Consider the following 24,761-nt stretch of genomic DNA (forward strand, 5'->3'; position numbering starts at 1 on the left):
AGTACCGCTGGTTGAGCAGACTGTGTACAAACAAATCCCAACACCAGTAACGTTTAGGGAATAAAAATAATTAGATGTTTTTATTCTGCATCGTGAATGAATCAAAAAACTGTTTCCTTCATCAGTGAAAGACTTTTCCTTTCTGCTTCTCTTTTTTTTTGCTCCAAGAGTATCTTGGCTTATTCGGGGAAAATGTTTGTCCTAAATAACTGATCAGTCACAGAATTATCTGTCCTATAAAATCCAGCCTGTATAGTATGGACTTAATATACCTGTAGCCTCACAGCGAAATTATTGATTTTATTTAGGGAATAAACTAATGTATTTGTCTGTTGATGTTATTTATATCATGTTTTGACACAGCAATAGATCTATAATTGGTACTGGAGCAGCAGTCATCAGCCTTCAGGTGACTTCTTTTGAAATTCATATTTAATTATGGGACAGTTGAGAAGTTGTGCATCATGAGTAGGAGCAATCTCATGAAAATGACCCTGGAGTGAGGAAGGAAGTCCCGTTTGGTAAACACAACTCCTCTGCCTTTGCGTCTCCTCCTAGCATCTTAGCTCTCTGTCGCATCCCCACTGGCAGGAGCTACTAAGACACGAGGAAGAGACACAAGTGAAGGAAGTAAGAAGCCAAAATAGCTAAATGGAAGCGCCCAGAGATTCAGTGTGTTGCTCAAAGACTGTAGTCTTTACAGTGGCTTTAACCCAGAACCTCTGATAAAACAGCAGCCTCCCTAGTCATTACATTGCCCACAGCCCATTGGAAACACTTCATTTGTGGAATTTGACAGTTTTGTGAATGCACACAAATTCATTGACCTACTGCAAATGCAATTTACAAAAATATTGGAAAGTAATCAAACACTTAGCCGCATTCAACTGGAGAAAACGCTTTCAGACTTTGTGCATAAGGTTTGCTTTTGTCTCTAAAGAAGAATACAGGACCATTTCATCAACAGAACAATTAAACAGAGCAGCAGGTTTTCTGTAACTGGTGGGATCTCCGAAGTAACATGGATCAAAGGATATAACGAGGAAAGAGTCTGATGAACTACTTAATCCTCATCTTTGCAGAGTCAAATTAGTTGACTTTCTTTCTCTCTTTCCGTCTGTGCATCGCTACATGGGGATTCGGTCCACAACACAATATTCATGAAGCCATGAACTGGAGGAGCCATCGGCCCACACAAGCTCCCTCAGTCACAACACACATACGGACACACACCTACACATGCACAAACACACAATATATACCAAGCACTCATTATCCGCCCACATTGCTACATCCTCCACTGAGGAGGACTATTGGGTATGTTCCTGCCACATAACAAAATCAATGTCGACGCTGTGAGCAGTTGGTGGTATAAAACAACTGAGTGAAACAAAGGCTAAGCTAATAAAAGAAGATCCAATAAAACACAGGCTACTTTGGGCATGATACATGGCAGCAGCCATTTTGGCAGGAAACCAACCATCATTCGGGGTCCTATTTTGTTATAAAATTCTGGTTGGTATTAAAACAGTGAAGGGTTGAGTTATAGACTCCACCAGCAGCGGTGGCCAGTGGGCAACAAGATAGTTTCCTGCTCTGATGGCTGGGCAGTAAATATGATAAAAGTGCACTATGTGATGTATAAAAAAGGCATTTGAGCTGAAGGAACTGCACTCTTCCATTAATTTAGCATTTCCTGTGGCTACCTTCAACTGGTAGAGGACCATGCTGTGCCTTATGATCCTGTTTCATCTCGTTCTTCACCCACACTCAGACTACAGCCTTTGAACATTGTAGTGTTATGAATTTTAAAGGAATGAAAACTTTACTTTTTAGTCGGTGTGGTATGGTAAATGAGATTGAAAGCCGAACGACAAAGACTATGTTGGTCCCCAAATTATGAACAGACAACAGCACTGAGGAGAAAAAATAGTGAGGGAACTGCAAATCATTCATCAGCTGCCTTCCTTCAAAGGGTACATGGCTCCCTCTGTTGGCCAGATTAGAGTTTGTCAAATTATTCGAATATTCTCTAAAATAACTGGGGCAAAGCTAAAGAATCCAACCAATCCCAAATTTTCCTGTTAATCTGAAAGTACTATTAGGTTCTTACCACAGTGCAACACGCCTGAATAATACTCATGTTAAGATCTGAGATTAAAGAATGAACTCAGAGGCAGAGGATCATTTAAAATGAAGACACAATAATTCCTCTTTTAACAAAGAAGCTAACATTTTACTAAGTCCTAAATTGTGTTTAGTTAATTATTAATTGAAAATGATCCTAACTTGTTTCCCTGGCTTCATATTACTATTGATAGCTATGGTTTGGTCCTCTACAAGCACAACATTTCAAGCGCTCCTTCTGCATGACCGCATAATAAAGTCAGTGACTTCTAGTTGACAAACCTGTATTTAGACTGAGTAAAGCCCTAATGATCAGTGCATTTAACTTCTAAATGAAGAAATAAGAACTTGTTTATATTACTGAGGTATTTAATTACAGTAATCTGCACCGCAAATAAGTAGTATTAATCTATATGGCATGTAATATCCACAAACAGAGCTTGGGGGCCTCTGGAGGCAGTGCTTCGTTGTGTTTAAAACTGATTTATTTAGACATCTCTGCCTTGCATGCAGTGGCTTGGAAATGAACACATATATTTTTGTACTGCTGTCAATACTGCACGTGTGATACTAGTTTAAAAAAAAAAACACAGACCAGACATTTTTTTAAACTAAATGAATTGTATCTAATCTGCATCAGCCTCATGTTGCTCACTTGTGCATGGAAAGCAATGGTTTTAGTGTTGTATATTCTAAGAATATCTGGAAATATAAGTGTACTAATCAATAACTGTGTGCTTGAGGGATACAAGTGAAATTCATCCAATTTGTTGGCTGAAGTAAACTTTCTCAAAACAAGGAGTCCTGCTCCTCAGGATACATCACCTATTCACTGCAAAATATGATACCGCTAAGCACTAATCACATTTCACTTTAATAACTGCTGCTGTGAATGAGAAGTCAACAACATACAAAGGTACTTAAGCCATGCAAAAAAACTGGAATAAAGGCATATTTAAGACTAATATATGAAAGACTCTTAACACTGACCTGCATTTGTAACAACCGAGAGGATCATATATAGAGAAACATGAAATCATATATAAAAAAATCTTTGATGACACTCACTGCTGTTGTTGACATAGGAGGGTCCAGGTACTGCAGCTGATGGAGGGCTCGGTGAGGCAGAGGTGCTTGAGGCAAACTTCTGCGGAGATGACGACTTTTCTGTAAATTGAATAAAGAGAGCATAAGGGACCTGCAGATGATATTTATCCGTGTTTCTAACTTTATGCATTCACATTTCCAAAAGAACATACCATCTGTATTAAATGGAGTGGGATTTCCTATCTTCCCTCCAGTTTCCTCAGCTGACTGCAATATGTCCATGCCCATCACAACCACCACATGCCTGGAACACAAGAAGTGGGAGAGAGTAAAAATAGAGCCACAAAAATAAAGGAGAGGAAGGAAACAGAGAGAAAACACATACCTGCCATCTGCCAATGTGTTGGTGATGGTCTTGGTCAGCATACACACACAGTTTGGTAACAGGAGGTTCTCTTCTGCCAGTTTGTTTAACTGGGTGGCCAACAAGAAGGCTACACACACACGAACACATCCAAACCAAATATAATCATGTACATATCAGATCTGATCTTCTGAGCTGCTAGTAGTCCTTAGCACTACTGCTGTATTTTGTAATTGATAATATTACCCTTGTTGGATCCCAGGTTATTGTGTTACCAACACACCAGAGACCTATCAGTGCCTTAGCAAACTGAACCCACAGTGTCAAAGTTACTGTATGATACTCACAAGACCAATAGTGCTGACCGTCACTCATCATAAGCCGGAACCTGGTTGGGCCTGTGGTGTTACTGATTTGACGCATGCTCTGACAAGCACAGAGAGAAGGAAGGATACTTATACTTTTTAGTTATTTGTTAGTGTGACAGAACAGACAAAGAGCATTTATAGCAAAGCTGTCCCTTTAAATGTCTTTAGTTGTACTGGACCACTGATCATGATGAGTAAGTCTGTACCTCAACTTGTCACAATTTTAATATACTGGATATGCTAAAAGAAGAAACTCCCATCTACTCAATTTTGTCCACAACTGGTTTCTCAATTAAAATTTATTATATCCCATACATCATGATATGAAGTTACTCATACTGTAATAGAGGATTTTATCCATGTACCCTTTCAAAGTGGAGTTTGAAATAAAATACAGTTGGACTGGCTGGTCAAGTGGACTCCTAAAATATACTCACCAGCATCTGCAGCACGGGATTGTTCATGTGTGAGCCTTTGAGCAGGGCCTACACAAAAAAAGGATTTTCACTTATTAGTGCCTCCTTCTTCGCCTCGTCATGTCCCACCACATTACCACCTTGCTAATGTAAAAAGTCAAAATTAAATATTATTGGAGACTAATGAAATAGCAATTATTTTGTACTGCCCCTACCAAGTAAACATTAGTTTATCAGCTGAACGGACATTCATCAACTGTCTGGACGCCTCAGTACTGGGAAGACGTGGCCAAATATCAAGATTTTATTCTGACAACTTAATCATAGCATTGTTGTGTGTCAATAATTGAATAAATAAAGCATATCAGCATTTCCCCAATCACCCACATATGCAGAGAAACTCACTATTTGACAAATTTTCAAAGATAATCAAAGTTTAAACATTTTGAGCTGTAGGTGCAGCTGACTCTTTAAATCATACTAGCTCGCTAGCATGCTGCAGCAAGTAGAGCTACATGGCTAAATATCAGCCTGGCGACATCGAATCAAGAAAAAGTCGGAAAGTCAGTTATATTATATTCATATTTACTTCAACCGCCCCCTCTGTGAGTGTAACACTCATCTCTCCCGGGTAAAGTTGTTCTTAAAGCCAGCAGACTTTAGCTGTTTTCATGCGAAACCCAAGGTAAAGGCACGGGACTTATCGCGAGAGAAGCGAGACAAACGATACTTTCGCAATGATTACAAAAAGCAACATAATCACAAAGGGTACTACACCGGATATGGCGCATTTATGCCTTCAAAATAAAGGAGATTTGTAAGTATATTGCGAAGCTGACATAATGGCATAGCACTAGTACGAGCAGTGGTGTAGTTATTGGGAGGAATAGTTGAACGAAATACCTGGGGCAGCAATATGGGGGAGGCCGTCAAAACGCCTGGAATTAAATTAATTACATTTAATGTATTAAGTTGTTGATGTCCAATGAAAATTATACATCTCTCTGAAAACCTCACTTTTTTCTTGCCCTGTGGAATAAGCTTTGTTTATGACAATGCATTTTAGACAAATTCCAATTCGTTTCGAAAGGTTTATTAAAAAACGAAGGACATTTTTCTCGACACTTAATTATGATTGCCTTATTTAATTTGAATTGGAGAGCGAGGGGTTCAAGGATTTTATTTTGAAGGTTCTTATCGGAAACTCACTTTAAATCCAAGCTAACTTGACAGTGGTGTTGTCACCGTTTAAAAGTGGCGTGAAACGGACTCAAAATAAACCCAAAGCTGGTCTGCGATGCTAATGAGGCTTCCTTATACCTCATGATGGATCTTCCGTGTGTCCAGTGGCAAGATCACGTTGCACAGAAATGGACCGGACTCGCCCCCGAGTTAAAGGAGCATTTCACATCCCTGCTTGAAATAGATGATGTTTTTAAGTGTGCCTTAACTCTGACAACGTGAGTAGCTGGCTAACTATTGTGCTAGTGGATTTATCTATCTGATCAGTGTTACACTTCAGTTTATCCTGGTAAAAACTATAAACTATTAACTATTTAAAACGTAAGGTTTTCATCAGCTACAAAGGGACAATGCATTGTAGCCGAGTGAACCACGTATTCGCTTCTCTGTTCACAAAGCAGACTTGTTCAAAGTGAATAAATTCCATAATCAATTCTATGTAATTTGTCAATAAACCACCAATAAATCCATGATAATGCTTCTGGGAAAGGTTTTTGAACAAGGTACTGGCTTAGTTGTTGATCACAGTTTCCTCTGTATATTTGTAATGGTACATTTCTCTGTTTTCCAGCCAAGATGATCTTGATTTTCTGCAGTCGATCTCTGCAGGACAGTCAGTGCAGAAGGACACAGTGCAAGCAGCCAAATGCAGGGAGAAGGGTAACTCAAGCTTCAAGACCAGAGACTACACTGCAGCCGCTCTCCACTATTCACAGGTGAGGTGACAACAATCATCTGTGGTTTAAGTCTTAAAGTCTTGGCCAGAAAACAGAAACTTCAATCCACCACAATAATCAAAGATTGAATATATATAAAAGTCCATCATTCCATTCAAAGTACCACTTAGCTTTTGATTATGTCCAACTGTCATTTCTTTCCTATCTTATTACATTAGTGTTTGCAATTATTTTTATACGTTTTAACTGTCTAGTTAATGTTTTAGTTGATGGTATTGCAGTTGATGACATTTAATGTAATAATAGTAGTGTAATAGTTGTGATGTGATACAGAAGTAACCAGATGTTCACCAGAGAAATTTGTATTAATCTATAACCGTTATATATTGTAAAACTGAAAAAAATTATATCTTTGTAAACTGGTATCAAATAATATGTTTACATTTTTGAGAGCAGTAGTCTAAAAATGCATTTCTCAGTCCTAATTAATGCGCGCCAACACTCAGCTTCTCTCTCCTGTCATGACAGGGTATATGTTTTGCTCCTCAAAGTTCGCAGCAGCTGTCTCTGTGTTATGCCAACCGCTCGGCTGCGCTCCACCATCTGCAGCACTACCAGGTGAGACAGAGCCACCTTCCACAATTAAATACCGAAGCAGTTCAGCACTTGTATTATCATTAAAACCTGTGTAGACCAGTTATTACATGTAAACAGTACACTCACAAGCTTAGCATTGCTGTTTATACTAGTTATAAATAGCAGATTATTTGCAAGAGCCCATTAATAATTTGGTTATTATCAAATAATATTTTGTCAAGGTTTTGATCTTTTCACACATATCACTGACATTAAAGTGTTTTCCCAACTAGGTCATCCAGGCAATATACACTCAGTTGGCAGTTTATTATGCACTACAGGCTAAAACTAATGGAGTCTGATAGAACAGTCCAGCGATAGAGGCCACATTCATGAGGCTTATAGTGTTCAGATTGTGTTGAAACCGTTTTAGAGAGGTGTTGATTCAACTTTATGGTCATTTTGGAGGCTGCGGTTTGTGTCGCTGTTGAACTGTATTGCATTCTAACAACGAAACAATTTCAATAAAAACAAAACCGCAAAAACCTCTTGAAGGAGGATTCATTGCAGGGCTGCTGTATTAGACTGCATTGCTTTTAACTAGGTGTACCTGTATAACTGCTAACAGGGAGTATGATTAGAGGATAGACACTTAGCTCTAACCCCAAGTGTTGTAACAATCCTGCTGATTTTGTTACCCAAAGCGTAGGAAATCTGTGTGTTTTGTTGTCGGGGGAACATCAGTCTGCCAGGAACCTACAACAAGAATTGAACTGCTGCTTGTCTTCAGCTCAACCCACACTGACTGCGGCCAAGCCAAGAAAACCTCCTCTCCAGCTATTACTCATTTTTACCCAAACATCTCTAATATACTTATAGTTGAATGACAGAGAAGCCTACGTCTAATGTGAAATGACGTACTTATGAAGCCAGTGAAAACTGGTAAGAATGTGAACAAATTGTCATATCCAAGCTTTACACATTAGATTGACTCATTTTCTTTTTCTTCACATCAGTCACAAATTGTTCCAGCTCATCTGTTCTGTGCTGTAGGCAGAGATGGCTTAACTATTCCCTTCTCACGTCTTTGTTTCCTGGTTTAGGTTTAGATTAATACTCAATCCTAGACCTTAAACATTTTATAGTGAAAATGCTGACTTTTATAAGTTAGTAAAAGTCATCCATCTGATGTTTTGCTCACAAGCTTGGATTTTGTCGTGGCTCACACTCCACTATTTCTGTTTTACTCAGGAATGTCTTGATGACATTGACAAAGCCCTGAAGAATGGCTACCCCTCTCATCTTTCACACAAACTGGAGGACCGTCGCACACAGTGTCTCAAACACCTCTTTGGAGGTCAAAACGGAAAAGAGGATCATCACAATCTTGCCTCAAAGAATCATAAAGGTCCAGATGGGGTCAAAGCACCATCTGTTGATTGTCTCACTTGTGGGATTTGTCCTCAAGCTACTGTTGGCTTCAGCCCGGAGAAAGGTCGACACTTGGTGGCAGCAGAGAGAATAGCAGCTGGGGAGGTGATCCTTAATGACAGGCCGTACAGTTGTGTCCTCATACCGGGGATGGAGGAAGAGAAAGGGAAGAGAGGAATGTTTGGAATAGAGCACAGATGCTGTCACAGGTGTCTGACTGACACATTGTGTCCTGTGCCGTGTGAGGGATGTAGTTACAGCCGATACTGTTCAACTGGCTGTCAGCGGGACGCCTGGGAAGAACATCACCGCTGGGAATGTCCACTGGGAGCAGATCTGATGGTGATGGGTGTGATGTCACAGCTCGCTCTGAGGGTCACACTAAAGGCAGGGTTAAAAAACATCCAAATGGCCAGGGAACCAATCAGAGACAAGCACACAAAGTCAGAGCCAGGCTGCTTAAAGAGAGAGTCCAGTGAGTCCCATTCATGTCGTACAAATCAACCCGATCCTTCTGCTTCATACTTCGGTGGCTCTTACCTGAGCGTGTTTCACTTGCTGCACCACCTAAATCGCCATAGCCCTGCTCTGCGTTTCCTGAGTGCTGTTACCGCAGCAACACTCTACCTGAGGCTCAGTAAGGCAGGACCTCCACCTCCATCTTGGGCCCTCAGTGGGCCCTTGGGGACAAATGGGCAATCACCAGACGAGGAGGGAGGTAACGCACATTGGAGCACGGAGCTGTGGCTGCTGGGAGGTGCAGTCCTGAGACACATCCTGCAGCTTAGGTGTAACGCGCAGGCAATCCTGATGTTGCAAGATACAGGTAACTCTCATACAGATTTCATACAGTGTTATCTATCTTAGTGCTGCATCAATTCAGAGTGAATCAGTTGGAAGAAGAGATGGATGAGCAGCTCAAAGATGATTCCACATGCATAAAAATATCAAACAAAATATTTTTTGAGGACGACTTGCAGTGGTGTGACAAAGTCATATATCTTTTTTACCTGTAGCTCTGTAATGTGATTGTAGTTATACAACCATTTTTTATTTTTAATGAAGTTAAAAAATGAATTTTTCTTCAATTTAGGTCCACAAGATTATTATTATTATACATTATCAATTACTCTAATTTTCTATATTAATCAATAGTAATAATATTATTTGGCCAATAAATTGTCAGAAAAACAATGTTTGACTGAAGGTTCAGAATCCAAAGGTATTCCGTTTTTTTCATAGAAAACCTCAAACCTTGACATTTGAGAAGTTAGAGCCGGTGAATTTGGGGTATTTTGGCTTAAAATTTACTTTTAATCATTAATCTTAATTGTTTTTATCGATTTTCTGGCGATCAACTAATTGATTAATTGGTCAGTTCCACTGTAACTGTATCCATGCTTATAGTGTGGTAGAATCCACTATCGAAGAATTGGTGCCTGTTTAATAATCACATCCTCTGCTATGAATGTTCACTAGGACCTTTACTCTGGTTTTTGCAGGAGCAACAAACTCACCAGTGCAGTCCAGCCGGGAAATCCGCATTGCTACGGCAATATTCCCAACTCTTAGTCTTCTGAATCACTCTTGTTGTCCCAACACCAGCCTGGCGTTCAGCACCGGAGCTAGTGTTGATCCCCTCGAATTAGACGTGTCTGCAGACTTCGGTGAGAGTGTAGCCGAGCACAGAGGCTCAGCCCGCGGAGTCACTGTAACTGTGAGAGCAGCCAAAGGTATCACTGCAGGACAAGAGATCCTGCACTGCTATGGTAAGAACATTTGAATTAATCAGAATCACTTTGATTTGAGAATGCACTCTCGACTGTGTGGTTCTCTAACTATCTTTATTGTCCCTCCTTCAGGTGCTCACAGCAGTAGGATGGTGACCAAAGAACGCCAGCGTCTCCTGCAGCAGCAGTACTATTTCCTGTGTCAGTGTGAGGCCTGCACCCTGACCCAAGAGGAGACGGAGGAAGGTAGAGAGGGCGGACAGCAGCCGGGTGTTGGAGGTAGTCAGCGTCAGTCTGGACTCCTGTGTGGCAAGTGCAAAGCATCTGTCAAAGTGCGTGGGACTTTCTTTATACTTACTCTGAAGATTTGCTCTACTATTGTTGATGTTTCCATCTTAATCATTTGAGACACTATATGATTTTCAGAAAAGCAGTGTGGACAAAGGAACAGGATTTATATGTTCGCAGTTGTCCTGTGGTCACCGTTTATCTTCGTCTGAAGTGAGCCACAGGCTGCGGGAGATCAGGGTCGACCTGGAGAAGGCTGTGGACCTGATGGAGAGAGAGAGGCCAGGTGAGAAACGGCTGCTGATTCAGTATGTAGATACAGTAATGTATCATTGTCATTTGTTCAGAAGGTGTTTGTTACATTTTCTGCCCCCCCCCCCCTCCCTCAGATGACGCTCTGAGTCTGTTGAAGAGGGCTCAGTGTCAGTCTGGACTAATCCTTGCGGAGACGCACCCTGTACAAGGGGAGCTGGCAGATGCAATGGCCAGAGCATATGCTACAATGGGTGAGAAAAAGAATGCATGAGTATTTGCATGGGAGCTGTGTGGTTACTACACCCCTTCCTTCACTAACACAGTTGGGGGTTATGTTGCTTTTGTCTCTCAGCAGGATTTCTACACGTATTGTCTTAAAAAACTGGGTGAACCCTCTAATGGTTACTCAAAGGTTTAACTTGTCCATTAATGGTAAATGTAGATCTCTACCAAACAGTAGGGATATCAGTCTGAATAGAGTGAAGGGCAAGTCTCAATCTTTAGCACAATAAAGATTTTTAAGATTTTTTAATTCTCCATCTCTTTTTATGGACAAGAGCAATGTGTAAAACTTAAGAGATAAAATATAATTTATCATTATTATAACTTTTTTTTTTTAAGTCAAAATTGAAAATAATAGTCAAATGAGTTAAGTTCAAAATGATATTGATAATTTCAACAAATATACAATATGATGACTTTAGTTTTAACAGTTTAAAATACGAAAAATCATGAATATTATATACAGTGCACTCTGGTGATTTATTTGAGGCTTAACATACATAAATTGAGTGTGAGCTGTGGCTCAATCAGGTTGAGTTCAGTACAACAAATCTTTCAACAGGATATCTATAAATATGCTCTGTAACAAACTTCTTCTCAAACAGTAGAGAAGACCATTAAAAATGAACTGATAGGAACTGAAAAGTATCAAGCAACCCCATTAACTTAATGTGCCTTTTCAGCAGGAGTAAAAGCATCACTGGCTGTGGCAGCAGAGCAGCAGTGCAGGGCTTATTTTTAGGTCAGAAATAACCACCTTGACACTTTTTCCAAAACCAGGTACAGACTTAAATGGAGGAGTAATCCTAACAGCTGCTGAACCTGCACTGGGCCTCATGGTGCTGATTATCAGCAAAAAATGCTTAATAGGGTCATGTTAAATTTCAGATATAGTAGCTAAAGTCAAGAAACCAATAACAGAATTCTCAGACACCCTGGGGTGTCAAATGAACTCCAGGTGTGTTCATGACCAGAGTTGTGGGCAGTTATATATATATATATATATATATATTTTTTTTTTTTACTGCTTTGCTTCTTGTAGGTGACTGGAAAAACGCAGCCTCCTATCTGGAGCGAAGCACCGTAGCTATTTGCTCCCAGTACGGAGAGGACAGTATTGAACTGGGTCAACAACTCTTCAAATTAGCTCAGCTACACTTCAATGGGTGAGTAAGAGGAAAAGAAGAACATGTAACTCCCTAAACTTGACATGAAGTTTAATGAGATGAAAAGCTACGACTTGATCTCAGAACTCCCACTGTCTCATTGTTTTGACTGATGTATCAGTAGAAATAACAGCTCTGTGTCTCTCTCCTCTCCTTCTCCCAGTGGTGCCAGAGGCCCGGCCCTCTCCGTCATCCCCAAGGTCAGACGACTCCTCTGCCTTCACTGTGGCCCTCGCTGCAATGAATTACAGGAGCTGCAAGCCATGGAGGAGTGTCTGCGATAGTAGCCTTAAATAATCACAAGAGTGAACAGTTTTACAATAAAATCACAGTTTTGTACTCCGGCAAATAAAACTGAAATTATTTTCCTTTGTTCCCTTTTTTTCTGTTTTATGTACTAACAGGCTTCAGCATCTATTACTGTACATATGCAAAGTATAAATAAAGGTAGTTTTATAGTGACACACATTTTAGTGTAAGTATACTGTTTTAGAAGCAGCGTGTAAGTCTTCACAGCCACCAAATGACCACAGGTACACATGCAGACCATTGTGGCTCTCTGGCCTCTTGGTGTCAGAATGTATCCATCAATAATTTCAATTTCATGCCTCAGTGGTGGTCTCGCACTGTGAGTCAACTTATCCGCCAGGTGCTTCCAGGTTAAATGTATTTCTCCGAGTGAAACTGAAGTACATGTGTGCTGTTTTTCATGATAGTTATCCTCTTTTTGTTTGGAGCCTGTCAAGAAATGGTTTTAAACTGTTGCAACTTAAATCAGACGTTACAATCTGCAAATACCTTTTCAGCTGCATACACATACAGTATGGGTAGCCCTCTGACCTTTAGGTGGCAGCAGTTATCCTCTGACAAATTCAATTTCATGCTTGGATGGCTGGAAAGGAAGATGAGGCTGTGACTCTTGAACCTACAGTACCCACCCTGTGTCCTCCAAGACCTCTATACCTTAATTTTAAGAGTCTTTATGAGCCACTTCTAATGAAGCATTATGTCAAGGTCAATTAGTAACCATCTACATAACTAGCGGATGAGGAATAAATTCTACTGTGCCACATAAACGACTAAATAATAAGGGGTTAACATTACTGCAAAGCTCTGCTGTAGAGGCTCATTGGTTTTCATGTTCAACAGGGACAATAAAATCTCAGCTGGAACTGGTGAGGCATCTGCCGGTTAGACGTCACCAGTATCTGGAGGCCATCCAATCTGACGGACGTAGATTCGTACATACAGAAAGTCAAGGTCAAGATAAAAGAAACTTGGAGGCAGCTGGTGAAATCACCTGAGGAGTGGTTTAACAGTTAACCTGAAAGGCTCCACAGGGCAGGTTCCAGCTGATTGCTACGGTGACAAGGTCGCCACAGGTTCAGGACCAAAAAAAAAAAAGCAAAGCCATTGAAGAACTGTGAGTAAAAAGTGTATGACAGTATCACATGATTATTCCAATGGGATTTTGCTCTTTCATTAAGTTTTTGCTGAAAACATCATCTATTAATCTCCTGATTATTTTCTCCATTAATCATTTGGTCTATAATACATCAGAAAGCAGTGAAAAATGCCTTATCACAATTTCTCAGAGCCCAAAGTAACGTCAATAATGTCCGACCAACTGTCTACAACCATACAACTATAATGTGAGATACATTTTACAACCTGGAGCCATCTAATGTTTTGATTTTTTATTTGATAAATGACTTAAATGCTTACTGATTATAAAAATATCTATCCATTAATATTCTTTTAAAACTCGATTAATTGCAGCTTTGACTGAGATTAACCAAAAGTTGACATCTTCTTAAAAACACATGTAGTGAATTTATCATCCGATGCAAACAGGAACTTGTTTTCTTTGACTTTAAAAATTATCTGAATGTTCTATGACCCAGATTAGTTGATCTTATTTTGTGTTATTAAAACATTGAATGTTTTAACTTTTTCTACATTTTGATTTGTCAAAACTGTTAATGAATGAATGTTAAACCACGTGTTTTTTTTGCTATATTACAAATTTGAAGTGACGTTGTGTAAAGTGATGTTGTATTTTCAATAACAAGTAATTTTCTCTTGGTATAAATCACTGATGTAGCCTGCAGTCTGTTGCCACTCTGTGTACAATTATTTTTTAAATTCAAATGAACTTGACAAAGTAATTTTCCTTTTTGTACAGTTTGTCCTAATGAGCTACTATATCAACACAATGTTAACATGACATGACGGATAACACAGTAGGAGAGTCACTGATGCAACTCAAAATCTAAACACGTGGAGCCAGAGATAAAAAATACAGAGCTAGTGATTGCACTCTTATCATAGTAATCCTCGAGATAATAAAGCTATATATCTGAATGTTAAAATCCAGTGATATCCCTCTATGACACCATGATGAAAGACAAAAGAAAATGGCAAAATTTCAAACAAACAAACAAACGTATAATCATCGACAGCTCAGGTTCCCATTGCTGTACTTGTGTTTACACTTCCCACATCTCAAATTCTGTATATCTCTGCTTATTCTATGTCTTCTGAGCAAATTTGCTTGTTTGCTTCTTTTTCCTGTATTTGAAAGCTCAGTCATGTGTGTTTTTATATGAGTCAGGAGCTGAGAGAGAAAATGTGAGCTCATGTTGAAAAGGAGTCAGACGAGTAAAATAAAAAGTGCAGTAGGGAGGGACAAGGAGGATGAGAAAGAGAAACAGAGTCAGCACCAATAAGTCTGCAGACATCTCCTTGCTGCTCCAGTATGAGATCACAAATTACTTATTTGACTGTGCAGTGCCATTTGAGGCCATTTCCAGTGGCTGGGATCTCAGCCTTATCAGATGTCCTGCTATACATAATGCAATCAAAATTGGCCAGACCGCAAACAAAAAGCTGTCGGGTGTGTCTTCTGTAACAAGGTCTGCATCGATATCTGTGTCACAGACTCAGCTTGTATCCCGTAAGCTGCTGGTCATCAACATAACAACCACCCCTGCATGAATTATACACACAGGCGTAACCATAACAATGAACTCTGACCTTCAGTGTGAGGGTGTGGCTGGAATGTTTAAGTGACTGTGAAGTCCAAACCTGGCACACATTTTAAACACTTGCTAATAGCATCAGTCAGTAGTAGACAAAGTGCTCATGCAGAATGGCCCATTTCAGCAAAATATATGTTACATAATTGGATTATAATTGATGCTTTCATGTGCACATCACCTAAATGATGCAGCTAGTGAAATGGGGCTAATTTTATGAACTACTGGGTACAATCTATAATAACACATCATGATTAATTGTTGACTATATTCTTTTTTTATTAGTCTGAATCTGGAAGGTTACTAGTAACTAAAGCTGTCAACTAAAAGAGTGAAAGTGAAGTGAAAAGCACAATGTTTACCTCTGAAATGTGGAGTGGAGTAGAGCTATAAAGTTGCATAAAATAGAAATACTCAAAACTGTATTTAAGTACAGTCAGTTTATCTGACCAATAGAGGAGCAGATGTCCGATTCTTAAAATCATTGTCTCCAGAACATTTGTACCAAAGATGCTAAAATGAAACAAATTCAAGCTCTTTGTCATTTATGTGGCTTTAATACTTTTGTGTTGCTATTGTTGTTGTTTAGTTTCATCATAATGTCTTTGCATAGCACATAGTAATGATTCCACTGACCTCCCTTTCACCACTCATCCATCAACCCACACTTTGAATCATCTCTGCAGACCCCTTTGTAGGGTCTCAAGTTAACCTTTATCAGACAAAATGTCCCCTCTTACCACCATCCTCACATCCTCATTACATGAGCCCCTCACTCCTCACTCTCAGAGCTCCGGCCCCCTCAAACTCTCCGATGTCTGCATCTGCCTTTAAGTGGATTTGTTCCTCTAGTCAGCCTCCTCCTATGCTCTATCTTTCAGCCCCATCTCTCCACAGTGGAGGACATCTGAAACATGATGCAAATGATGGTAATGTGGCTGGTGCTCATGTAAAAATAAAATCCCCATCGCTCTCTTACACAGGCAAGGTTATTACCAACTATTATGGAAATGGCTGACAGTAAATCATAGTCATGCACGACTGAATGTTAAGTACAGTGAAGAATTAAAAACAGTTTGGAAAGACTCAGTTGCTCTCAATTTGTGATGAAGCAAAAATAGAAACACTCATTAGTATTTTTCACTTGCACTTGTAGGCTACAATTTCAACATCCAAATCATTATTAGAAAAAGAGAGAGAAAGTGCTCGTAGGTTCAACGAGAATCACGATCTATGTGTTTGAGGGCTGCTGCAATCTCAACTGCGGAGAGAGGGCCTTGCTAAAATTGGCACGTGTGCATGAGAGGCGTGTATACTGGACAAGGTGAGGGTGAGCTGGCCGACGGACCCACCGGCAATCACTCTCCTAAAACAGTCTGTTCACCTTGCAGGAACACAGTCACACACCTATGACTAAGCAGCTTCAAAAACACAAGGTTGACTGGCACTCCACTCTTTTAGTCATTTTTAGCTCTGGGGATGACAATGTCGGTCTGTCAACTGGTAGGCTGCGGGGGGGGGGGTCGGTCCACCACTTTGGTCCTGACTGAAATAATCCTTACAACTGTTGGATGTATTGCCATGACATTTTGTGCAGATATTCAATAATGAATCTGACCGTCTCTGCCGTTCTCAACTTAAACTCTTAGTAGAGTCGTTTTTGAGTTTGGGAGGATACGTTTCTTATACCAGCTGGTTCTTGTAATTTAAATCCTCAGCAGTTTTACTAGCTCTTATTTGCATGAGTGCAGTTTTTTTATTTAACAATTATCTAATTTTGGTTTCATTGTCATCACATTATTTTCCACGGTGAGAGGAGGTGTCGTTGACAAGCTCTATACAGGGATGCATTCTCCCATCTCCTGACTAGTGTCTGCTCTCTTGTTATGATGTTCCCAGATATGAAAGCTGAATATTGCTGACATTATTCATCCCACTACAGGGAACAATAACAAAGGTGACACACTTCGAACCTCAAAAAGCAAATAAAAAATATTGAGGAGAAAGTCGCCCTCGGGGAAATTTATTTATTTACTTAGTTTATATTCTGTGGCGTCAGCAATCCCCTCTGCCATCTGGGAAACTAAATATGTTAAGTGAAGAATAAAAGGCCTTCAGCTCTTTTTGTTTTCTTTTTTCATAACTGCCATAAAGGTGTTCTCATCTGACAATCCCATAATAATATAAAAAGAAGTGGATATTTTCTTCTTTTGTGTGTGTTTGATGAAGCTGTAGTTTGGGAGAGTTGGGGCGTGGGGTTCTAAAACAGGCTCACATAAAACTGTAGAGCTATCTTGTCGACCAGCCATAGGGGTAAAAGCTAAGAATAGGTCCCTCTCTCTCCTCTCTCCAGATAAAAATAATGACCTCCCCTGTTTAATTTACTCCACCATAATAAATGTAAGATAATCTCCTCCTCCTTCTTGCCCATCTATCCCCACCTCCTTTTCTCTAGCAAATGTCCCCCCTCTGTTCTCACCCATAATGGCACGAGTATTTTCAGCAGTGTGGTGAAACGTGGATGGATGATGAAGACATTTACCCCTATGATTGCTCATGCCTCTCATTCATCAGTTATCCCTCCCTGTAATGTAATGTGATCCTTTATTGCTCTCTGTAGGGAAATTTCCTTCCTAACTTTCTCCCTCCTCTCCCTGCAAAACAAAAGTGCGGGATCAGCTGCAGAACAGGTAGGGATAATGTGTCGTGTTCAAGGACATCAGTTGGAATAATGCTTGTTGGTCCTCCTGCTGATAACTGGTCTCACTACTGCAGTGTTTTCCAGAAACTCACATGTCAACACCAGAAAACAAACACACATCTACGTTTGCTTGAGGTTGAGATCCTTCCACCAAAATCCTATATCCTATTGATTTAACTACTTGATATACAGTTGGTTGTTCAGTGGTTCCAAAGCTAAGGTAGGTCCCTCTCCAAAAGGTCACAAAGACAAAGCTGAGTGGTCCTTAGATGATTAATAAGGCAGGAGAGAAGAAGAAACAAAGTTCAGCCACATAAATTTGCATCCATTTTTGGGACTTTTTTCTTGTCTTTGTTTTGTCGTCGGATAAGTTAACCTCTCTCGGATTTGAACAGTTATATTATAAAACCAGCTGAGAGAGGGGAAATGTGTCTTTTTTGGACCTACTAACAAGAGACATGACAAGTGGCCCCATCCAGACACTGCTTTACTGTAGCCAAACAGGTTGAAAACCACTACATTTGGACAATACATTGTATTTTATAAACTTATCACATGTATTTGATATTTAAAATGCAACGTAACTAGTAACTCTAGCTGTCAGTAAGTATAGTGGAGTAAAAACTAACATAATTCCTCTGAAATGTAATGTAAAAGTATAAAATAGAAGAAAATCAAAATACTCAGGTGAAGTACAGAATACCCCAAATTGTACTTAAGAACAGTACTTGAGTAAATGTCATAGTTCATTTCTACCATCGTCTCGTGGCTGCTAACTTTTCCTAACTTTCCCCACACACTGCAGTTCTCACATCGCACGTCTCAGCAGCTACAAATACATTAATTATTGAATAAATGAGAGGCGAGAGCCCAGAGTCTGGTCACTCGTCGTCCGTCTCCGCAGTGTCCCGCTGGCCTGCGTGCAGAGCAGATCAGCAGCTGCTTGCCCTGGGAAAGTTCACCCTGACTGTGGGTAGAAGTGATGAGCAATCTAGCTGCTGATGGATGGCTATGATTGCCTGGCCCTGTCAAACATAAATATCGTCTCTTACTTTGCCCGTTCAGGACAGCCTGCCAGCCTCAAGGTTTACTGAGCGATGTTGAGAAAGTGATGTCAGGCTGGCAAGGCCTTCTGTCCTTTTTATTTGATATATTTTACTATATTTTGATAGGCTAGTGCTGGTATTTAACATAACCAAAGTTTAAACAACATTGTCACTTGATTATCTGATGACCTCTACAAACACTGGAAACTCAAACTCTTGACTTTAATCAGACCCTAATCCGGAGGCTGACCCTGACCCATGTTAATCATGACCCTAGTCTTAAACTTATCAAGATATTGTCGAACACTTATCACAGTGTTATATCCCCTCAAAGCAGAGAGACATTAATAACACCTTATGGCCTTTGAAAGTTGAGTATCAGCAATACACTACTATATTTAAATTAAATGTGACCATTAGAATAGGATATAATACACTCAAAAGAGTTACTTAGCACATTTTGTAAAAAGGAAAGAAAGAAAACACGCAATGCAGTATCTGTAGCGCAATTATAAGCGCAGACAAACGGAAGTAAACCCTATTTTCCAAAACATTTTATCTCTATAGTGGTATTGAAACAGGATCACCCAGCACTGGGACTGATTAACCCCTTCTAACAGGGCTGGCGGTAAGCCGGTGTCTTCCCCTGACTCAGGAGGTTGGTTCACTTTCCAAGGTGTCACTGATACACTTCACCCTTCAGCAGGAGTGCCTCAGCTGCCATGAGGGCCTCTGTACCGTCAGTCAATGACAGCCAGAAGGACAAACAGCGGTCACCTGAACATCAGATATCAACCGTTTTGTAATTCAATCATTTTGTTTGTTACGTGATCGTTAGAAACTTAATGTTCTTTATGGACCAGGAAGAGACGTAAACCAATCCAGCAGGCTACTGGAGGAGTCAATACTAACTGTGTAAAACCATGAGGGCTTCTGGGAATAATATACAGAGTCATGAATATCTGAATATCACTCGATTCCTTCATCATATTCTTTTGCATTCAAATCCAATCGTAAGGGTATATTTGTGACAAAATAAACAACATGAATACACAACATAGCAGTTAAATGGAACTACAAAAATTGACCGAGGCAATGTCATAATTACCCTGAGGGACTCTTATGTGACTGTTACATACTCTGTAACTCAATCTAAATATCCTCTTAGCAGGTCAAGTATCCACATCCACTAACCACTCTTACGTGATCATTTCAAAATCAGTGTTCCTTAACTCGCACATATATCAATAAAATATTAAGAAAAACATGTTGGGGGTGAGACACTGTTTCGAGAGCAAAAATGATCTCTTGGAATTAATCGATAAATGTACGACTTCTCGTGTGTGAAGTTGAATCACCTGCATAGGCAATGAATTCAGAGAGCCTCATATCTACTGAGAGAGGAAAGTGTGTGAACATGATCTTCACCACTCCGCTGACCTATTGATTTCTAGATCGTATTACATTCAGATTCTAAAACCTAAGAGTTTGAGGATTATGGATTACCACTGAGTCAATGTGATTCATCACATGAAATGTACATGCCCCCAGTCAAGACTGTAATGTGAAAAATTACAAATTTATGCATCACTGTGACGGTAAGGTTTGAAAACATCCTTCATCTGCAACCTTGAAATTGAATATTAAGTTTTCATTATATGCCGGATATTTGGTGGGCAAGATGGCTGATGGAATATTATATTATTTAAATATCATATATATAAAGAGAAGACCTGACCTAGAAAAAGCTATTAACTTATATAGCCTTTATACAGCTCGTTAGTTTGTTATTAATATTCTCTTTTATGTTGTTTTGATGTGCCAAATTTTTCTGGCTTCCAGTGCTTTTGCCCTATTTTTAGAGATTCCATATCGAATGTTTTATATCCTTTTTATGTCCCTTGCTCATCATTTACTGATGGTTTTTTTTTATAGCATCCTATATCTTGTTTTTGCATTTCATTTACCACACACTGAAAAAAGGCCATTAAACAAAAGATAATTTTTATTCTATAAATTATCATATATATGTTCCTTCATGTGTCTCTGTCTCCAGAATCCAACAAAGAGGGTATATTACACTCTTATGAGCATCTGTCTGTGTTTAATGATATGTTCTGTTATGACACTGACTCAGTGATTCCTCTGATCACTCTACAGTTTTCCACTCTGGGCACAAAGAGTGAGCAGCAGCCACAGCTAACTCCTCTGACCGAGTGACTTGGCTTTGTTTGGCCAGTTGTGTCTGTCTGGCCGCAGCTCACTCCATTACAAGTCTAAATGACTAATTAATGGTCCTGGGACAGGTGACACTCAAGATCCATTTACACCCTGATCCCCACACGGCTCTGACTGGACTCCACTGCACCTCTTCACTTCTCATCCACCTCCATCCTCTCCTCTCCTCCCTCATCCCCTCATCTCTTATTCATCTGCTGGCGGAGTACTGTTTAAGGAGCAGGTCTGTGGATAGACAGATGGACAGATTGAGAGGCGGGTGGACAAATAGAGGTGCAGACTGCATCTAGGATGGGAGGGAGAGCGAAATAGAAAGAGTGAGGTCGGTGATGTGTTACTATCTTTATTGGTATTTCGCAGTGGTTTATCTGGAAGGGAGATAGATGAACCGTGATCTCCGCCTGCCTACGAGCACAGCACACCTACATTCCTCTTTGAAGAGGTTTATGTTGGGTCAGATAGATAGCACTAGACCCTGTGTGTGTGTGTGTGTGTGTGTGTGTGTGTGTGTGTGTGTGTGTGTGTGTGTGTGTGTGTGTATAAACCACATTATTCACAGTTGCTATAGAGTCCTTCAACTTCTCACCTTGCTTGCTTTTTTTAAGTGATCGACATTATCAAACAAACACACATAGTGGAAAGAGAAAGATTAAGGAAGATTTTAGATGGAATTACTGCTACTCATAAGCGCCGTGGTGTACCACAGTATGTCCCTTGGCACCCAGTCAGAGAACGGAAGAAATTTTCACTTTTATTAAAGTTTGTCCTCAACTTTAACTCCTTTTCATGCAAAACCTAAATGAATATTGCTAATCCGTCAAAGGTAAGAAGGGCAGAATCCAAAACTGCAGGAAGCAAAAAGTAGTTTCACATAATAGTTAGAGAGAGCGGCTTGTTATGCTGCATCCAGAATGGGTTTCTGAATGCAGCATTAATATGGTAGAGGTTGGAAAGGGGAATTGGAAGAACAAAATTGTTTTACTCCTTAATGCAACGTAGTAATACCTCGAAATACAACCTAAAATATTATTTGAATAAGCAGAACATCTCTTCACACCGTCACAACCAAAATTGCACATTATAAACATTAGAGATGATCAGCTAAAAATGTAAATGTGCACTCAAACACTCGTGTGAGTTCTGTCTGTTTGTGCCAGAGAGATTATCAAAGTGCAGGTCAGGTAATGTTTCTGATGTACTGAGACATTGCATTGACTGATGCAGGGAGATCTAAGCTTACCATCTATGCTGACTATTTTCTGCATTGTGATGCCCTTAAGACTTTTTTTATTACAGCATATACACACTTGTGTCCTCTGCTTGTGTCATATTGGATCCTATTAAATATGACTAAGTCCAGCATGTGTCAGTCATGTGCCAGCTGGAGGGAGGATGAAGTAAAGAACAGGTTGGCTGTTAGGCAAGGTTAATGAATGAGGAATGACACAGCAAGGACGAAAGAAGGAAACCAAAATCTGAGAGTGAAATGCAGGAGCAGTTTGCAGTAGACATAATCTTCTACACACAGCGCAAACAAAATGTAATCATGCATACAAACAGTAAATGCACACACAAAACAGTGTGCTGCTGCTAATTGAGCATGTGCACGAGAGCTGTCAGAAATAACGACACACCTGAGGATAGGAGGAAAACTCCACTGCCAAGGTTTTTGGCAACTAGTCACACACGCAGACACACACACTCACACACACACTGTAGACAGGAGATAGGGTTGGGCAGCCTTGAGTAAATCAATTACGAGGTTCAGAGTCAAGTTGAAGGCCACGAGGAGGGCACCATAACAATATCCCAGCAGCAGCCTGTGAATAGCTGCCGCCACTAAATCAGCTCTCTGCACCGGCAGATAGAGCGGACACCCGTGGAGGAGGCGCAGGGGTCCTGAGCGGAGAGGAGGACTGAACAGATGTCCTTGTTTGTTTGGAGGAAGAAATACTATCCCATATGCCTCAATAGGCAAAACAACCTGACGTTAATATGGCCCTTTGTGCTTATCAGGGGCACCAGCAGTAGGGCTGTTCTCCATCATTCGCTATCTCTCTCTGTCTCGTTGTCTCACTGTCTCAGCTTCTCGTTCTCTCCCTGTCCTGGTGTCTATATTTACATCCCTACCACAGCAATTTCTCTCCGTCAGTTCCAGATGGAGTGCTACAAAAACACTAGGCCTAAATATCTTTTATGGTTCCTACTGACCTTTAAAGGAATAGTTTGTCATTTAGGGAAATATGCTTATTTACTTTCTTGCTGAAAGTTAGATTATTAGATTAGAAGCCCGATACCATTCTCACATCCACATACATTACCTTCCGATTTCTTTATGATCTAAGAAGTGTAATTGAGTAAGTTGTGAAGAACTTATAAACTGTATATACAATACAGTGCCACGAGGAAGCTAGTCCAGATCATTTTGTTTGCTTCTGTTACGAGGCTGTTTTTCATTGTTTGCGACCTTTTACTCCAGTTGTGGGAAATTTCAATATAACAGCATAGATTGATATTTTGGACAACATGGTGCTTCTAATTTTTTGACTTTGTCTTTCAACTATTTTCTGCAGTAATTTACTCCTCTGTGCTAACCATGGTCCCGAATCTCTATATCTTTGTCTTAAATACTTTATTCATTTCCACTTTTTTGTTTCTTTTAATTTCCTTATTTCTCTCTGCACTCAGAACTACAGGCACTGTGCTGCCACAGGAGCTGTCCATGGTGCTGAACCTTTCTCTGTCTCTGACTTTTCTCCCTGTCCTCTTCTTTAGATCTTTTTTCTTCATGTTGTATTTGTTGTCAGTTAAACAAAATCCTCTTTCTGTTTTCCTCCTTCCCTCCTTTCATCTTTCCCTTTGTAGTCCACTTCCTTCCTTTCTTTCTTTTGAGCACAGAACAAAGCAAGTTTGTGCAAAGCAAAGTACCGTACTGTACTGACCTGCTGACCCTTTAACTCTGTCTGCAGATTTTCTTTCCATTTCTGTTTCCTTCTTGCTGACAACTAAAATACTTTATCAAACTGATACATTCATGGTGCTTCTACCTTATTCATGTGTCCTCCATTAACCACTTTGTTTAGCACAGAATTATATTGGTTGGTCAAGGAATATAACATAACATAAATGTTGTCATGGTTTCCGCTTAAGATAAAATATGTATTGAACTTTAGCAATGTAGGCCACGGCACCCTCATACTAAAGTTTCAAGCCACCTTATTGCTTAATTAAAGCATAATTCAGTTCACCCCTCATTACTTCCAGACTTAAATGTAAAACTCTGTTGTTTAAGCTCCTTGTTTCCAGTTGAGTTATGAACAGAGACAAAATGACAGATCAGTCCCATGTGGCCGTCCAGCTCCACACCCCAATGCAAATCTCCGAGTTGGAAGCGGTTTATGTATTCAAGCTTATTGACCTGTTTGCCAGCTCTATACTGAAGACGTGGTGAGCGTGAGCAACACTCTGAAAGAGAATTTTCTTTCTTTGGAAAAAGGATCAATCAGAAAGAACTGACCAAAGCCCCATTATACAGGGTTCACTGCCCTCATGTAATTACAGCAGCTAATGTGCAGCAAACATAAGGATCTGTAAATTAAGGCTTAAATATGATGGTGGGAACTCTTTTGGAGTTAAATTATCCTACAAAAATGCAGTCACGATAAATGGTGTCATTTGTGTTCAAACTGGTGGAAATGGGTTTCACAATTACATTTAACACAACAGTGGACACTTCTGATTATTGAGAAAGGATTCCTTATTTAGGCTG

The 24,761-nt window shown here is 40.0% G+C and overlaps 2 protein-coding genes across 3 annotated transcripts in view; one reads left to right on the forward strand and one right to left on the reverse strand.

Annotated features, from left to right (window-relative positions):
- The window catches only part of LOC111662680 (replication protein A 70 kDa DNA-binding subunit), a 36,777-nt gene extending 31,727 nt beyond the window's left edge, over positions 1-5,050 (reverse strand). For both annotated transcript variants that reach the window (XM_023416620.2, XM_023416619.2), the window contains exons 1-6: positions 4,912-5,050; positions 4,344-4,391; positions 3,886-3,964; positions 3,560-3,668; positions 3,387-3,478; positions 3,196-3,294 (exon numbers count right to left, since the gene is read on the reverse strand). In XM_023416620.2, coding sequence (XP_023272388.1) covers positions 3,196-3,294; positions 3,387-3,478; positions 3,560-3,668; positions 3,886-3,964; positions 4,344-4,391; positions 4,912-4,944 — 460 coding nt within the window. In that variant the 5' untranslated portion in view covers positions 4,945-5,050. The remainder of the gene's footprint in view (positions 1-3,195; positions 3,295-3,386; positions 3,479-3,559; positions 3,669-3,885; positions 3,965-4,343; positions 4,392-4,911) is intronic.
- Positions 5,051-5,568: 518 nt separating this feature from the next.
- On the forward strand, positions 5,569-12,337 carry smyd4 (SET and MYND domain containing 4). Its single transcript, XM_023416567.2, has 10 exons — positions 5,569-5,782; positions 6,136-6,280; positions 6,770-6,859; positions 8,069-9,074; positions 9,751-10,017; positions 10,111-10,310; positions 10,405-10,552; positions 10,656-10,772; positions 11,846-11,969; positions 12,133-12,337. The coding sequence occupies exons 1-10, from the start codon at positions 5,646-5,648 to the stop codon at positions 12,251-12,253; spliced, it is 2,355 nt and encodes a 784-aa protein (XP_023272335.1). The 5' UTR covers positions 5,569-5,645; the 3' UTR covers positions 12,254-12,337.
- Positions 12,338-24,761: the final 12,424 nt, after the last annotated feature.

Source organism: Seriola lalandi, unplaced genomic scaffold, assembly GCF_002814215.2.
Source record: "Seriola lalandi dorsalis isolate HSWRI2012SDOR001 ecotype SW California unplaced genomic scaffold, Sedor1 jcf7180002054567, whole genome shotgun sequence".
In the NCBI taxonomy this organism is placed as follows: domain Eukaryota; kingdom Metazoa; phylum Chordata; class Actinopteri; order Carangiformes; family Carangidae; genus Seriola; species Seriola lalandi.